The 18,168-nt window shown below is 38.8% G+C and overlaps 2 protein-coding genes across 6 annotated transcripts in view; both read left to right on the top strand.

Moving 5' to 3' along the window:
- Positions 1 to 15,633, top strand: part of zeb2a (zinc finger E-box binding homeobox 2a) — a 51,156-nt gene extending 35,523 nt beyond the window's left edge. For 3 of the 4 annotated variants that reach the window (XM_039655933.2, XM_039655934.2, XM_089133227.1), the window contains 8 exons: positions 1,178 to 1,396; positions 4,692 to 4,760; positions 5,764 to 5,952; positions 6,708 to 6,922; positions 8,942 to 9,050; positions 9,389 to 11,349; positions 11,828 to 12,008; positions 13,520 to 15,633. In XM_039655933.2, the coding sequence (XP_039511867.2) occupies positions 1,178 to 1,396; positions 4,692 to 4,760; positions 5,764 to 5,952; positions 6,708 to 6,922; positions 8,942 to 9,050; positions 9,389 to 11,349; positions 11,828 to 12,008; positions 13,520 to 14,124 (3,548 nt within the window). In that variant the 3' untranslated portion in view covers positions 14,125 to 15,633. The remainder of the gene's footprint in view (positions 1 to 1,177; positions 1,397 to 4,691; positions 4,761 to 5,763; positions 5,953 to 6,707; positions 6,923 to 8,941; positions 9,051 to 9,388; positions 11,350 to 11,827; positions 12,009 to 13,519) is intronic. The other variant, XM_039655935.2, reaches the window with a different exon arrangement.
- A 1,900-nt stretch (positions 15,634 to 17,533) lies between these two features.
- Positions 17,534 to 18,168, top strand: part of qtman (queuosine-tRNA mannosyltransferase) — a 37,666-nt gene continuing 37,031 nt past the window's right edge. The window contains exon 1 of one of the 2 annotated variants that reach the window (XM_039655940.2): positions 17,534 to 17,973. The gene's annotated coding sequence lies outside the window, so the exon portion shown is untranslated. The remainder of the gene's footprint in view (positions 17,974 to 18,168) is intronic. The other variant, XM_039655938.2, reaches the window with a different exon arrangement.

Raw genomic sequence — 18,168 nt, 5'->3', positions numbered from 1 at the left:
ACGCCCCTCACCCCCGCCATACCACCTCACCCTACTCTTTGGTATTCAGCCCGGGTCAGTGCATTTCGACCATCCCTTGTACCCGAGATGGTTCCCCTTTTAATTTGCACCTGTTGCGCAGTTGTCCGGGGGAGCAAATGCAGGCCCACGGATCAGACAAAGATCATATTATGATCAGATACGTGCAGCTAATCTTCACGTCCTCTGGTGAGAACCGGCAAAGGGAAGCGGTCAGCTTTTTTTTTTTTTTTTTTGCATGGGAACCTGTGAAAAAAAGACATCATTGGCATTTTTTAAAGTGGATGGGCTCCTAGGGAGAGATTAGGGCTAGTTAAGGTACGGAGGAGGGAATGGAGCGTTCCACAACCCAGTTGAGTCCATTTGACGCCAATGAACTGGGAAATAGTGCACTGATGGAAGGGAAAGTTTGTTGTTTTTTAAAACTCTGTGTTCAGAAGAGGGAGAAAATTGTCCTGAAATCAGCAATTAGGGGTTTTAATCTAACCATTAGAGAAACTTCCCACTAGTTCTCACTGCTTTGGCAGCGTGCCTCTGAGATAAGGTGCGCGGAGAGCCTGGGGAGATGTATGCTGTATTAGGCAAGGAAAGAACTTCAAATGAACCTGAGCGTTAAACTGTTGTTCCCATGATGTAAGCTTCATAGTTTATTAGACCCTCATCACCTCTCACCCCCAGAGTTGTGTGGGATTTTGGTTTGCTCTATCATGCTCTCTTCTGTTGTATACTAAGCAATCTGGTCTTGTGAGGCTTCCATTATCTTGACATCAAGTCTTTGGAAATGTTCTATTATATAATATATATTATTACTCAAGTATTTATTTACAATCTATTTACATATTTATTTTTAGATTATTTATATTATCCACAGGTCAGGAAAGGTTGACAACCCTGCTTTTTACTTTTTATCAAGCTGTGTACATTTTACACAAATGCCTATTAATCAAGCTGCTCGAACCCCCTATTTCCCCATTTATTTTCACTGGCAACCTCAACTGTACCGTTCTGTCTTTATTACCATGTGCTTATTGCACATGTGAAGAAGTGGGTTAACAGGTCAAGATTGTAATCATACAGCCATACCAGTAAGACTGCACAAACTTCTTTTGAGATGTCGGTAAACTCATATAATAACACGTGAACTTTTTTCTGTCCTCAGTGCTGAGTTATGAAAATGTGGTGGATGCGGGTTCAGGGTCCGATGAGGAGGACAGACTGCTGGGTTCTGAGGGCGAAGGCAGTCCAGCAGGTGTGCCGAGCCTGGAGGCTTCACCCCGGGTAGCCGACGCCCTGTTCTCTTGCCGGGAGGATGAAGAAAACGAAAGCCGGGATGGGGCAGGGGCCCATGTCTGGCACCACGAAGACCTGAATGGTTCAGGTAAGAGTGAGAGCTGAGAATTTAACACAGTGAATTTAGGTATTAACACATGAAACATAGCTGAGGTTAATTTGTTTTATCTATCAAACTCAGTTTTCATATTACCAGGACAGACCGGCTTTATTTACTAGGCCAACACCTAGCAGCTGTCTGGTATTTTTGATGTAATGGCAACTTTTTTGACTATTAGCTCACTTTTCTACTTTGGTTTCTTACTGCTGTCACAAAGTAGGTTACACCTAATCTTTAGTGCATCATCACCCCACACCCCTTTCTTCTGGCTTCGTTTTGACTAACCCACCCAAAACCGAAAAGATCACGATCACGGACAAGACCCAAACTAGTGAGGCTTCAAAGATAAATTCTCTTAATTAGGATCGCAGAGCTATCATTTAGCAGGAGCCTGCCCTGCTGACGACTCATTAAAGGGCTTAAATGAAATTTTTAGCATTATGATGGCCATTTACATACATAATAGGCCCACAATTCCCTGGGCCTGGCTGACAGTTACAGAGTGAAGGGAGAACTCATGCGAGTCGCCCGGTTTGAAAAAAGAAAGAAAAAAAAAAAACCCAGACCCCCAGCAATCAGTCTCAGCTAATGACTAAACCATATGCATCACTTAACTTCAGAGAGTGTCACAGTCACAGAACTAAACAGGGTCTTCAGGGATGTGTCATCCGCTTGAACAGTGTTTTGTTTAGTTGATGTTCACACTATATGCTAGATTAATGAATGTCATCTGAGTTTATTTGAATGCCAAGCCTCTGGTAGCATTGCACTATTTTATCTTAGTGATTAAAAATGAAGAGATGTGTCCACTAGCTGGAAGAAAAATACTGTGGTAGATGCTGGTAGATCTTAAAAGAGGCTGCATGAATCATCTTCCTCTTTGCTGTGGTTGCTTGAGAAGATGCACCTCAAGTCTTTATATGCTTTTCTAAGACAGTTGGGGTTCAACAGACCACTTGTGAAAATGCTTCTAATTAGCATATATTTTTTTCTTATTTATAAAAGTTTTTTAATTGCTTTAATATGTTTTTTTATTAAAAAATGAAATGATCAGAATTTCATTTGAGTGAAAATTTTAATAGTGATTAGTTTCATTTTAAATTGCTTATTTGATTAGTCAACTAAATCTAAAATAATATACTCCACTCACTGTTGTTTTACAGTATGCTCCAAAATTTTTTGAAAGAAGACTCCTTTAAAATGTTATTTATTCCTCAGATGGCAAAGCCATTACACCAGTCTTCAGTGACACATGATCAGTCAGAAATCATTATAACATGCTGATTTGGTACTCAAGAAACATTTCTTATTTTATCAACGTTGAAACAATTGCTCTGCTTAATATTTTTATGGAAACCGTGATAATTTTAATCAGGATTCTTTGATTAAATAAAAAGTTCAAAAGAACAGCATTTATTTAAAATAAAAATCTTTATTTTGTAAATGTTTTTAGTCACTTTTTACCAAATGATTTAGTCCTATCTGAATAAAAGTATTAAAGTATTAGTTTACCCAAAAATTAAAATTATGTCATTAATGACTTACCCTCATGTCGTTTCAGGCACGTAAGACTGCCATTCATATCCAGAACACAGTTTAAGATATTTTAGATTCAGTCCAAAAGTTCTCTGTCCCTCCTTTGAAAATGTATGTACAATATACTGTCCTTGTCCAGAAAGGAAATAAAGAAATCACCAAAGTAGTCCATGTGACACCAAAAACTACGACTTTCAGCATTGTCTTCCGGTTCTGTTGTTCTGAAACAACGCAAAGCTTCTAGGTTGCACATTGCACGTCACACGTAGGCTCACTACTGGCCCCACACTTTTGAGTGGTATATACTATTTATATATTAAATATAAATATATCCTAAGTTTTAATTGTTTTAACTAAGCCCTAAACGTTTGAACCAGACTGTATACATTATTATACACAAGAAGAACATGAATATGTAAAGTGTTTGTATTATACACTGTATAGCAGTATCAGAACTTGGTAGTATCAGCACCTATAAGTACTGTAGCTCCAGTGTTTGCAAGCCTATTTATAAGCATACTAAGTCCATGTCAAATTGACAATTGAAACAAAATATCATTTAATTATGCACCAAAAGAGATCTGGAACTTCTCTTGTGATGCAGTGGTTAAAATCACACCATTGCCTCAGGGGGCCTGCAGCTACCACAAGCAGAACTGAGACTCTAATGTAGTTGCCATTTTGTCACTCGAGGAAACTATTTACTCGAAATTAATATCTGATACCTCTTTGGCTTTCCTTGGGTTTTCGGTGTGCTGCACATGACGTCCATATGTCCTTCATATGACCTTAAAATATCCACATGCTAATACCGCTAATCGCTAACCCTCCCAAAGAAGTTTTAAGCCAATGTACCTCAAAGGAAAACACAATTCTGAGAATATTTTCGCTGGCTCCAGGCCTTGCACTTTTATCTGCACGGCACAGAAGGTGACAATTTCACCAGGAAGGGGTTTTGTGAAGGCAAGTCCCCTATTAGCAAATGCCTTGTTTCATTAAAACTTTGTTCAATGAAACGCATCCAAGTAAAGCTTTTGATGCTCAAAACATATCCTTCAAGAAGCATTGCTCTGAGAAGTTTCTCTCTCAATGATTTCAAACACAGCTTTGAAAGACATCTCTTAAATGTGGTGAAAAGTGAGAGAATTTGCTGACTTTCAAAAGCTCTCTCGGTTGTCATACTTAGATAATGAGGAAGGAAGTGGAAGGCAGTTTTGAAATTAAACAGTACTTATGTTGTGGAGGCGCGCGGGGTGTGTGTGTGTGTGTCAGGAGTCTTGAGTACCCTTGTTTTCCCCCTGCGATGTGGTGTAAGAGGTGCTGTATATCCTCCTTTTGTGGGGGAAGCTTATGATACTTGTGACTGCCGGTATGAGGTCACATGAGGGGGAGGAGGAGGAACAAACACAATAGCTGCAGTATATGAGCAAACTTCTCTCAGACCACCCTCCTCTCCTCCCTAAATACCTTGACATGATTTGTTATGCCCTGCTTAAGAGAAGTGTATCATTCTCTGAGCTTCTGTCAACATGTTTGAGATATATGCCTTCCTGATATGTCCTCTCATCATCAGGATGATTTATTTTTCATTTGCTGTGTCATATTTATCTGATCTAATTACACTCACACAAGCATTAAATCTGTTCATTAAAATGAACTGATAAGGGCAGAATTTTTGTTTTTGTTTGCGATTATCATGATAATTTAAAACAAAGTGTTTTCTCTCTTCTACATGGCAATATTACAGAGGAAAGAAAAGCTGAGTACAACTCAATGAGCCCTGACATCTCTCTTCATGGAATTGGAAATGGTACAGGTGAGAACACTTCACAATATTTTTGAAATATTCGTGCACACAGTAGATAGACAATAAATAACTATATTTAGAGAGTTGGGTCAACCATTTTTAGTAATCAAGATACTTAATCAAATCTTGAGCATATTCATCATGAAATACTTCTTATGTAGGTGTGTAACATCTCTTAAGACCGTACGTAAACTTGAGCACTTGAGCGTCTGAGATAATGCTTCCTCGTGTGTCCATGGGAGATGGAAAGTAAACATTTTTTAGTTGAGTGCGAGTGCATGGCAAATCACATTTTGTAGCCAAATTGAGTTTAAGACCAAAATCGAATTTGTTCAGTCCATGTACTTTCAAATTGATTACAATGAAACAATAACATTTTCATTTGCTTACCCAAAGAGTCCAGTCATCTGAAGAAAAAGTATCATTTGCTATAACTTCTGTCATTTTATTAGTTATCTACCCATATTACCTCATGTTTGTTTTTTTAAATAAATCTACTTTTCTATAAGGCACTCTTGTCTACTTATCCTGTCAGTATCTTTTAGTTGTTCTCCATAAAGCATCCAAAAACCTATTGTTTACAAAAATTACGTTTAAAATCTTGTTCTGTGCAATTACACGTAACACATGATCCATAATTAGATTATTGAGTCTGATTTTATGTATACGATGAGCAATACAAAGTGAGATCAGTTACCCCAGCACGCCTAATTGCCATATAACTCAATTACCCATAATGCTGGAAATGTTTAAAGCATTTTCAAACATGCAAGAGGATGCTTAAAGAGTGCTTGATGATCAAGCTGGCTCCTATTAGTCTTTGAAGTGGCCATTATGTTGTAACTTAAATAAATACTTCCACCTTGAAAGGCCTTCTAATGGTTTGGTCTCCACTATATCACACTTAGCGGGACCAGTGTCCTAATATTCAGCTTGGTCCTTTCCAATGACACTGAGCATCAACCACTGGATTCATCTGTGTTTTTTTTTTCTCCCCACTTCCTGTGTGCAGTTAAGGGTATTGATGCCTCTTCAGAGCTGGAAAGCTTCTTTGCCAAGAGGAAACTGGATGACGGTGAGGGACATGCAGCGAGCATTGCAGAATACCTGCAGGATACTGTTATCATTTATCCAGAAGATCCAGACGAGGGTACACGACTGGGAACACCGGAGGCCAACGGACAAGATGAAAATGAAAACGGTAGGCATTAAACATATTTAAAAAAAAACCGCAATACGTAAGAAGATGGTCTAACATTTACGACTCGCCAAGTGCAAGTAGAAATTGTTTTTGGCCTCATTGTCAAAGAGACAAAAACTATTTTTTAATAAAAACTAAAGTAAAAATCTCTTTCATGACCAGTAAGAAATATTTACATTTAAAATGTTGTACAATATCTATTTTATTATTATTATTATTAAATTAAATGTAACTTAATTTGATTTTATCTGCAAATTAGTGTGGATGGACAAAGTGTAAAAATGTACTTTATAAAATAATTCTACAAATCTATTTGAATAATATGTGTATATATATATATATATATATATATATATATATATTATTATTATTATTATCAGCATTATTATTATTATTATTATTATTATTATTATTATTATTATTATTATTATATATTATTATATATATAAATATAAATATATTTTATATTTAATTATATTTAATTAAAATTATTATATATTTAATTATATATTATATAATATACATTTTTTTCTCTATATTTGTTATATCTTAAATGTAAAAAAAAAATAAACAAGTGAATAAAAAATAAACAAATCAATGAAGTAATTCTTGGCTGTTTCAAATTTCTGATTGCACTGCTATATCTATCGTTCTCCCATGGCCTTATATGGCAACTGTTTGTCCTACATATGCTGATTTTTTTTCTTCTTCAGTCCCCCTCCTTCACTCTGTTTGCTCCTTTCAATTTTGCCCAGATCTGGCACTGAGGACGCCAGATGCCTTTGCCCAACTGTTGACCTGCCCCTACTGTGACCGGGGCTACAAGCGGCTGACCTCTCTGAAGGAGCACATCAAGTACCGACATGAGAAAAACGATGAGAGCTTCCCCTGTCCCCTGTGCAGTGACACCTTCGCCTACCGCACCCAGCTAGAGCGCCATATGGCCACACATAAGCCTGCCAGAGATCAGGTGAGACGAGGCCCACCTCAGTCAGTACCCACACTCGTCAATTCCAAATCATGTTTTTTCAAAGATTATTATAGAAATTCATTGTCAAAGATGCATCATCTCGCATTCTGAGCATTTACTTAAAGGGGTGGTTCAGAGTTCAGAATCGGGCCTCATGTCCAAGTTAGCCTTTAGTGTTATTTATCAGTGGAGATATAGTTGCATAGTTGCAACATCCAGTTGCATAGTTCGCTAATGCTAGGCTAGCGTGAGTCAACGGTAACTGCTAGCCTTCCATTAAAAACAGTTTTACCCACTCCACAGTACACAAAAAATATGACGCCAGACTATCGATGTAAATGTCTGTTGAGATAATAATGTTAGAAATCAAACTATCCTTTCATCGCATTGCAATAGTTATACTTTGTTCCCCATATTTATTATCCTGTAAATGTATTGTGATAATAGAGATGCAAGAGTAGTTTGATAGTCTGGCGTTATAATTTATTTGCTTTTGGTGTTCTGTGGAGTGGGTAAAACTGTTTTAAATGGCTGGCTAGCAATTACCGTTGACTCGCGCAAACCTAGCACAAGCGAACTATGCAACTGGAACGACTGGATGAAAAATTTGGAAAACTGTCTTCTCTGAAATAACACTAAGGCTAAGTTGGAAATGAGGCCCTATGTCCAAAATCCTGAACCACCCCTTTAAGTACATATCTCAGCAGAACATGTTTTAGCCTGTTGATAGCTCCAGCATTGAAAAAGCTCATCCGGAAGCTCCTTAATACTTGAATCCTTCACACCGGAGCCACAGCTGTGCACTGTCATACTCCCCTGAGTGTCCGCCCACAGCCATCCATGTGTGGGCTGTTCTAGCACATTGAGTCCTATAGGCCTTCTGACTTCTCGCATCAGCTGTTGGAGTGGAGTCAGCTCAAAAGATGTAGGGAAAGCTGATGTTCATTTAGCTTTTTAGGCCAGTCTCAACATGAGCATGATGTGAAAAAATGCAGTGATATGAAATTATTTTGAAGAGGAAACTCTATATTGCTTTATTACTGAAGGAAAATTTCAGTTTTTGAAGTGGTAAAAGGGTTTTCGGTTGTTTGATAGGATTATAACACGATATCCTGCATTTAGGCTTTCAACTTTGAACCTTAAGCCGTCTTGGACACGTTGAAAAAGAATTTGGAATACTTGCCTTGCACTCTCATCTTACTGGCTAATTCACACTCACACATATGCGCACACACACACACATACTGTATGTACACCTCTCCAGACTGAATAAAACATGACCAGATGGCTTTTGTTTCCTGGTGATCTAGAGTATCCTAATCCTTAAATGACTTTAAGTGTTTGTTTATTTGCTCTAAAGAGCTATTTTCCTGAAGGCTTTGAACATTCATTTATAGGTTCACCTTGCTAGGGTTAGTATTACATTTCCATGTGCATTCTGTGTATATATTTGCATACACAAATGGAAACCCCAATACACATCTTAAACTGGGCTATGTATACGAGTATGACTGAACTTTTGAAGAAACTTCTGCATAGTACTGTACATAGTGACTTTTAAACAAACATTGACTCCCACATATTTTTCACAGACCTTTTGTGTCTGTGTGTGGGGTGCAGGGTGAACGCTGTTGTTTTTGTTGTGCATCTGGGGCCCACATTTGAATTTCAAATGGAGGAAGAGCACCTACGTTTAACTTTGAATGGTGAATACAGATACGGCCTACACTGTTTTAACTAAACCTAGACAGTAAATGTTTAAAGCATGTAGATAGTAGTTTCATGGATGAGGTACCGAGTAGGTACAAAATTCACCACCAATTGATCTTGTGAACTTAATTATGCAGAAAAACTGTTGCTTCACCAGCCTTGGATACACATACCTAAATACTATTCTGACATAGTTTTTGTCTATGTTTCTCAATATAAATAAACGTATTATTATTTTTAACAGATTTAACCTTTAGAAGGAATTATAAACTATATCATGACCTTTCATGACCTTTCTCTCCCTCACAGCCTCAACTGCTAAACGAAGGGGCTGGTAACCGCAAATTCAAATGCACAGAGTGTGGAAAAGCCTTCAAATACAAGCATCACTTGAAGGAGCACCTCCGCATTCACAGTGGTAAGTGTTTCATTAAATAAAATGTTTAGAGCCTCTTTTCATGTGCTGGAAAAAGAATGCCAATGTAGTATATAATCTTATTCATATGTTTTCAATTTGCCTAATGGTGATTCAGTGTGGTTTGGATAGGCTAGATAGATGATGAATATTTAAAACCATAATTATATAATTACGCAATAATTATTTGTTATTGTAGGATCCCATCATCCTATCAATCATTCAGTTGAATGATGGAATGGGGAAAAATTTAAATGTCTAAAATATATAAAGGAACATCACTTAATTTTTTGCATTTATGCAATAATAAAAAAATAATACATGTTTTATTTTTTTTGAAGGTGAGAAGCCATATGAGTGCTCCAACTGCAAGAAGCGCTTCTCCCACTCTGGCTCCTACAGCTCCCACATAAGTAGCAAGAAATGCATTGGCCTTATCTCTATTAATGGACGGGTACGCCATGGAGTCAACAGCAAGCCTGGCTCATCACCAAACTCTGCTGCATCCTCCCCTGGCAGTCCTGCCTTAGCTCAGCTCCGTCACAAACTGGAGAATGGCAGGTCCATGAGCTTTCAAGACCCATTTGCCCACCCAGACATCAAGTCTGAGCCCATGGACTTCAATGATCGTCTTATGATCGCATCTCAACAAGAATATGGTGGGTCAGGAACCTTTCTCAATGGCGGTGGCCGTAGTCCTCCAGGGATGCACAGTTCATCTCAGAACCCCCTGCAACATCTAGCCATTGGGTCGGATTCTCATCTATTGGGCTATCCAGCGTTCATCAACAACATGAGTGAGGTTCAGAAGGTTCTTCAGATTGTGGACAACACAGTTTGCCGACAAAAATTGGATGGCAACCCTGAAGAGATATCTAAGCTTAGAACATACATAAAGGCATTAGGCTCCCAGATGGAGGAGCAGAATCGGGTACTAGCCTCCCAGCAAGGCTTCCTTGGCGTTGGACACAACAGTCCCACCAAGACTATCATTGACTACACACTGGAAAAGGTCAATGAAGCCAAAGCATGTCTCCAGAGTTTAACAGAAGACTCTAAGAGGCGAGCGGTGGATATAAAAAAAGAAAGACCAAGCCACGCCATGGATCTTCTATCTGAAGACAAAGCACAGGAGAGGGATGCGCAGTACGCGCCATTCTCTTGTCAGTATTGCAAGGAGACGTTTTCTGGCCCTATTCCATTACATCAACACGAGCGCTATCTCTGCAAGATGAACGAGGAGATCAAGGCTGTCCTCAAACCTAATGATACTGTACCAACCGGCCGCAGGGGACTTATTGGCTCAGAGCAGCATGATGGTGTGATCTCCTCATCTTTTGAGAGGAATCCCACCAGCCCAGTCAACCCCTACAAGGATCACATGACAGTACTGAAAGCCTACTTTGCCATGAACACTGAGCCCAACTCAGAGGAATTGAGGAAGATCTCCATGGCGGTGGGTCTTCCTCAGGAGTTTGTGAAGGATTCGTTTGTGCAATGGAAAGCTCAATCTCACCACAGCTTCTCGAGGAAAAGATCTCCTCCCCTTGAGCGAAGTGGAGAGCTCAACCATGGCTTGAACAGGGAGTCCACTTTTTCCCGGTCACCTATGTCTCTGGGTCAATATGGCGACTCAACGGCGGATATCCAAGCTATCACCAATGGGGATTCAGGGCAGAAGTCGTCCAAACCACATCAGTTTACAGGCATCAGGCAGACCAATGAAAAGCCACTTGACTCTGTGGACCACATAAGGGGTGAGACACCCTCACCTTTGAATCTCTCATCATCATCATCCAAACACTCACATAGCAGTTCGTATACTCCTAACAGCCTCGTCTCTGAGGATGCCCATGGGGAACCTCTGGACTTGTCTTTGCCAAAACAAGTTTACAAGGCAGAACGGAGACCCAAACACAATGGGTTTTCTGTTGACCAGACTAGCAACTCCTCTACACGTGAATCAGGAACAGAGCCTTTAAATTTGGCCCACATCAAGAAGGAGTTCAATGGGCACAATAATTTGGCCAATGAAAATCAGCTGGAGAAAAGCTCAAGCCCCATCTTTAGTATAAACCCCTTCGGTGGTGGGCACATGTACACCTCGCTTCCACCTCACGGAGCATTCCCTCCCCCTACTTTTATGTCTACGGCTCAAGCCAGCATCCCGGGACTCAGGCCTTACCCAGGGTTGGATCCCATGAGTTTCTTACCACCTATGGCTTACACTTACGCAGCAGGGGCAGCCACTTTTGCTGAGATGCAGCAACGGCGGAAATACCAGCGGAAACCAGGCTTCCAGGTAAATCGAATGTTATGGTACTGATTAAAAAAAAAAAAAAAACAATTCCCAGTGTATTCTGTTTTATTTTTGTTTAAATCTTTCAAAAAGTGTGATAAAGCATCTGATTTATTTAAAAGGTAATAAATTAATAAAGAAACTAGTTCAAATGTCAATACATTAAATTATACATCTATATTATTAAAGGTTATTGCTTCCTAAAAGTATGCTGTCTACACCACTGTTTCCTACATTAATTCATACTACATTCTGTACTGAACGAAGAGAACCCTTGTAAAGTCTTCTTAATATCAAGCCATATGTCCCTCTTTTGAGACCTCTTCAGGCGATAAAGGTCTTACACAGGTTACAGAGATAAGCTCTGTCCAGACTTGGGATCAAACATGGGGCAGGGGCTGTCTCCTAGGTGGCAGGTTAGGATTAGGATTTGTGGCAGGTTAGGATTGTGTGAAATGTCTAAAATCTGTTTCTTTTGCAGGGGGAGCTAATGGACAGCACAGGGGACTATCTGTCAGGGCTAGAGGACCTGACAGACAGCGAGTCGCTGCTCGCCCGGAAGAAGATTAAGAAGACTGAAAGTGGTATGTACGCGTGTGACTTGTGCGACAAAACATTCCAGAAGACCAGTTCCCTCCTAAGACACAAATATGAGCACACAGGTATATCACATTTAGACAACTCTTTTTTTTTTACCCTCGTCCACCCCCTCCAAGTAATTCCCTTTGATCACATTGTGTTTTTTTTCCGTTTCTTTCTTTCCTTTCCTTTTTAATTTTTTTATACCTATTTTTTTCTGTCCATTGCCATATTTTTGTTGTACATTTCAAACCCATGACAAAGGTGTAACAGTTTTCTTCCTTTTGACAGGCTCAAAAAAATGTATTTAGCATGTGACAGACAATATTTTTTATCCAGCTAACATTTACGAAAACAATCACCACTTTAAATGGAAGATGCACACACACACACACACACACACACACACACACACACACACAATATCTCGTATTTGTGTTTTGTTCATTGAACCACAAAAAAATATCCCATTGCTTATTGAACATTTGGAACACCAGTCGATATAGAGACACATTGTCAATACAGTTTTCTGGCATACCAACATGGCACAGTGTGCCAGGTGTGTGAAAGCCTGATGTGTGCATGGCATTTCTACAACACAATGTGACCTACCCTCCTGGGGAACTCCTCTCTTTCACACGTTTGCATCATCCTCACTTACATTCTTCGGTCGGAATTCATAGAGAGGAATCTGCCATCTCGTCTATTTTTGAACTTGATGAGGGGAGGTGGGGAAGGGGACCATCTCAAGTATGGCTGCTATGGAAGGTGTTGCAGGCATGCCAGGGCTATTCATGGCCAAGAATATAGTACATCTGTTCATGTGCTTGGAACTGATGGCAAATGTGTGGGTTTTTATGGCAAGTATGTTACTGGTGGAATTAATGAATGCCAAATGGAAAGTGCCTCCTACTTCACTGATTAGAGTAGAATTAATTTCCTAGTTTCTGTAAGTAGACAACGTAATCCAAGCCGGTGAAAGAGGAAGGTGTGCGGGAGGTGAACTGTTTGGTGTTTATATTACACAAGACATCACCAGACAGATGTATGTCTTATCTAAGCATTTTCAATCCCAAGTCATGATGTCATAAACTCCTAGGGATGCTGACTGCCTCACTTTCACCTTGCGTGGCATGGAGTGATAATCACCTGATCTTCTTGGCTGCGTTCAGAACAGTCACAGACAACCTCAGAATAGCACCTCAGGACTGTGGCTTCCCCCTCACCTCCTTGCACTGTTTTTGGTAACATCTAAAATAAAACCCGGTGGGGTTTGTCGCTGTTTGAAATGAAGGGGGTTTTTTTAGTCAGAACTTAACCCAAACTAATCCCAAACAAGAGTTTTCTTTGTGGAATTCATCATGAGGTACAAGTTAGGAAGGAGGGATTTGTGTGGTTTCTTCAAGGATATGTTTCTTACTAAATTGTAATGTTTTACCTTACATTTGACTGTAATGAAAACAATATATTTGATACAAGTTTGTGCATCCTCCAAAGAGAGAATTTTCAAATAGCTTTTTTATAGCTTTTAAGATTTTATGGATGCTTTTATGGATGCTAACCTGTTGGCTCCTCTCTCTTTGTGTCTCTGCAGGAAAGCGGCCTCACCAGTGCCAGATTTGCAAAAAGGCCTTCAAACACAAGCACCACCTCATCGAGCACTCACGTCTACACTCGGGCGAGAAACCCTACCAGTGTGACAAATGTGGCAAGCGCTTTTCCCACTCCGGCTCTTACTCGCAGCACATGAACCACCGATATTCCTACTGCAAACGGGAGGCGGAGGAGCGTGAGGCCGCCAAACAAGATAGCCATGACAATGGCGGACCCCTGGAGCCCACAGAGCTCCTAATGCGTCAGGCTTACCTTCAAGGCCTCGGGCCCCTGGGTTTTTCGGATCCAGAGGACCAGATGGAGGACATCACACGAGAAAACACCATCTTGAGAGATGGCACTGAGGGTCGGGCCAGGGAGGCAGAGGAGGCGTATCCGGAAGTGACTGACAGGCAAGAGACAGAGTTGGTGGAGGAAGAGGAAATGGAGGTAGAGGGGCGGAGATTTGAAACTCAGAGCCCTGAAGGGACAGCAAAAGATGAGAAAGAGAGAAAAGTAATGGGAGGGACAGAGGACGAGAGCTCGGAAGAGGGGAAATTAGCGAGCAAAAGAAATCCTGACTGCGAGAATGAGGATGCTGATTAACTACTGCATTTCGGAATAAGCTTCTTGTTTTCTTTTTCCCTCAAGCTTGCATCGTGCCCTTCTTCCGCCCCTTTTGGAGGGACTTTGAGCCAGATTCATTTGTACCACACTGCCACGTCTTGGTTATCTGAACGTGCGCCTGAGGCTTGCACTCAATGAAATAAAGAGTGGAACTTCATAATCAGGCATCAGAAACTAAGATGGAACATGAAGGAATCCATATTATGCAAAAATACAAGTGATAACGATTGTCAGAATAAAATTTAAAGAGAGTTTTTTTTTAAATGTACAGAGGTTTCAGCCAGAAAGCTGTGTGGTGCTGATTTCCATATAACTCCTGTGTTTCATTGTGGTCGTAGCACAAGCCTGGAAATTGCACTCTGAAAAAAAAAAAAGCATTAGAAAAAAGTAAAAACAAAAAACAAAAATAAAATGAACAAAAAACACTTAGGTAAAAAAGCATTGCCTATATGTACTTATACTGCGCTTGAAGACGCAGTAGTGTGTAAGTGTTATATTTCGTCTATCACTTACTGTGATACCCTTGGTTTTACCTTTCTTTTCCTGACCAGCTATTCAAGTTTTGGCATCTCACCATGGCTTTTTAGGAAGCGACTTTAAATAAATAATATCTACATGATTCTTAAACGTACAAAGTCTTAAAGTTGGCCAGGGGTGGATGGAAAGAGTCTGGGTAACTGTAATGACGGAGGCTCATTGTATGAGGTGACGTCAGAACCCCTGTGTTGTTTTTTTTTTCGTTCGAGAAAAGCCTTATATGCAAACCCTTTCACCTGTGTTTTCTGCAAGTGCCATCCTTGTACAGTATAAAGCGAAGTTAACTAGTGTTCTCTTTGCACCTGCTTTAGTATTAAATGAAATATTTCACCTTGTCATTTGAAATACCTACGTCAGTATTAGTATTAGACTGCAGTTGTTTAGTTTACATATTGTTTGTGCAATTTTCTGTATTTTTTTAAGATCATCTGTCAGTATTATCTTGGTTTGTTTTGTTTCGTTCAATACAAAGTTCATTTTTATTTTAAACTACCATTTTATTTATGTGACTCATTTTATATTTCCTAATTATATTTATTTCATACTGTAGTGTACAGTATTATAGTTCCTTGATATAGATATATTTTAGTAAATAAGGATCCTTACAAGTGGAGCAAATTTTACGTAAAGAGAGCATTTATTGTATCTGGAGCGATTGCTGTGAATTGCTCTTACTACACTTACCTGATGAAGGAGAATCTACAATTTGGGAACTTTTGATACAATATTGTGAAAACACTGTATTTTTGACTGAAAGGAAAAAAAATTCCACTTTATTCATCTTATTTGTTTTTCCTTTTTCCCTTTTTTAGCTAAAGAATGAGGGGGGAGGGGGGATGTGGTTGTTGGGATTCTTTGAAATGTCTGTTGAAGTATAATTTAATTTTTAATTTGTAATTTTTCTTGAAAATGACCTTGCTCGAATAAATGTAGCCCAATTTAATTTTGAAAGCCTGTGTAACATCTCACTTAACGACTCACTTAAATTTCCTCACAAATTGTCAGATGTCGACACATTCAATTTATCGGGGTGGCAGTGGCTCAGTGGTTCGTTAGGTTAACTACAAACCTGAAGGTTGGTTCCATGAGCAAGACACCTAACCCCAGGTGCTCCCGATGAGCTGGATGGTGCCTTGTATGGCTGACACCACAGTCGGTGTATGTATAAATGGTGCTTTGGTGGCCATTGGGTCTGTGAAAGCGCTATATAAATGCAGTCCATTTACCATTACTTTAAATACTAAATAACCATTCCCATATAGCCAAGAAAAAAATGTGTTCAAATAGTTGGCAATTTAGTATCTTTGATATAATGTGTGTGTGTGTGTGTGTGTGTGAGAGAGAGAGCATGTACGTGTGCCTTATTGTGCAAGTAATAAGGAGTGTCATCAATATTATAAATCACCTCCATAAATTGGAGAAAAAAGATCAGACTTTAATATTCCTCCATATCATTTTCTGTGCTATCATTTAATTAATTACTGGAACCTTTACCTTTTGATGTGGATTACACATAGCAATATAATCCACCTTATCAAAGTCCCTCACAGTATGATAGCCTTCTATTAGTCTCTTTGAAGTTGAATGATGTTGGGTTGCGCTAAATTAACATCAGCTGCAGGCTGCCAAACTGGCTGTGAAGACTCAATGTTGGAACTCTATGGAGTTCCATTAACCATGACCTTGCTAATTTTCTCAACTCACATACTCATCTCAAGTTTAATTTTCAAGGAACTATTCAAGACACTTTTCTCCCTGCAGGGATGTACAGTCCATTTCATTTTAGAAGCTAAGGTTACTGTATAAATTGCCCTACCAAATTGAACCGCATAGTACATAAGCTGCAATTTTTTATTTTTTTTTTATTTTTTTGCAAAACAAATTTTCTCTGCTGTCCAATTTTTGATGGGGTAACTAAATAAATGCATCATGCATGAGTGGTAAAACCACTTAAATGTGTATATGTTCTGACACTGAATGGTGATATTTGGGATACTTTATATGAAATAATATGCTAAATAATATGCTAATTATAACAGAAGTGTATTACAAGTGTAATGATCTGGTCTGAGACTGTACCTGTAGTTGTTCTTTTCATGTGGTTTTCCGTTCAGGTGATTATCTAAAGGGGCTGTTGTAAGCCTCTGCATTAAACACACATAAATAAATAAAATGCCCAAGACATTTATGACAGTTATTGAAATATCAGTCACTCATTAAAGCTGACTACTGACAATGACTATTGAGACAAGCTATAGCCTATGCAAGTACAGTAAAACCTGGCAAAACCATACATATATATATATATATATATATATATATATATATATATATATATATATATATATATATATATATATATATATATATATATTAATGGTTATGTTGGGGTACATCAAAATTTAAAAATCTAAATCTAAAACAATCAAAACATGAAATAAAACTAAAGTATATGCACCTCGGCAATTAAATATGAAAAAAAATAAAAATGTCCCTTCAACATTTACCATTATAATTGCAGTTTTCACCAAAAATGACATATTTACTACTGTAAAACTGTGGTAACTGTAAAACATGAATAAATCAATCAATAAAAGGCTAGATGCTTTTACGTTGTTTGAATGATGGACAGATAAGTTTGTGTGAGATCAGATTTGGGCAAAATTTAGGCAAAGTACACTGACAAAATATTAAGAAGAGGGGTTTCAGATAAAATGTAGGGCAAATAAATTACTGTCCTTTAAATATCAGAAGATATTAATATTTATTAAATGCTGTCTGTCATTTTGAAGAAAAAAAATCAGTTTGAGTTTCCATAGGCTAACTGCTGTCATAAAAAAGGCAAATGAGGTTTTATAAGGATTCTAGCAGGACCAAGCTGGTCAATTTATTATAGCCCACACTGATCTAGATGATGGATTAGCTGGACTACCAGCTGGTGGGACAGAGATCAACATTGATTGTAGACCTTCATCAAGCTGGTTAGGGTTAGACCACCTTGCAAAAAAACAAACCAGCATGTTCCAAAACGAAGCTGATATGACATGGGATTTCCAGCAAAACAAAGGTATTTTGACAAAATTCTAACTTTGTCGCTTTAAAACAAATTGTGTTATATTATAAATGATATTATGTATCATATCTTGCACGTCCCACATCTGCATAGTTCATACTAGCACATTTATGACGCCTGCAAAGTAAACGACTTCACGGGACACAGCGCTGGAAGAACGTAGACACGCATAGTGACGTCATGACGTAAACAAGCGCCGCGTTTCCTATCAGGAAGAGGTAAGACTGAATTAAACACGCGAATGTTTGCAGATTTCAGCCTCCTTTACTGGTTTAAAACCAACGAGTGCTTATCAGCTTGCTTGACTAAAGACGGAAACGAGTATGCGGTTGTGCAGTTATAGAGATATGTGTCTTAGTGTTTGTTGTCTTCTAAATAAATGTTAAAGTTAACTTGTTCTCATTGTTGTGATG

The sequence above is a fragment of the Pimephales promelas genome, chromosome 7 (assembly GCF_988280905.1).
Source record: "Pimephales promelas chromosome 7, fPimPro1.hap1.1, whole genome shotgun sequence".
Classification (NCBI taxonomy): domain Eukaryota; kingdom Metazoa; phylum Chordata; class Actinopteri; order Cypriniformes; family Leuciscidae; genus Pimephales; species Pimephales promelas.
The sequence above is the reverse complement of the archived record's forward strand: the minus strand, read 5'-3'. Positions and strand labels throughout refer to the sequence as shown.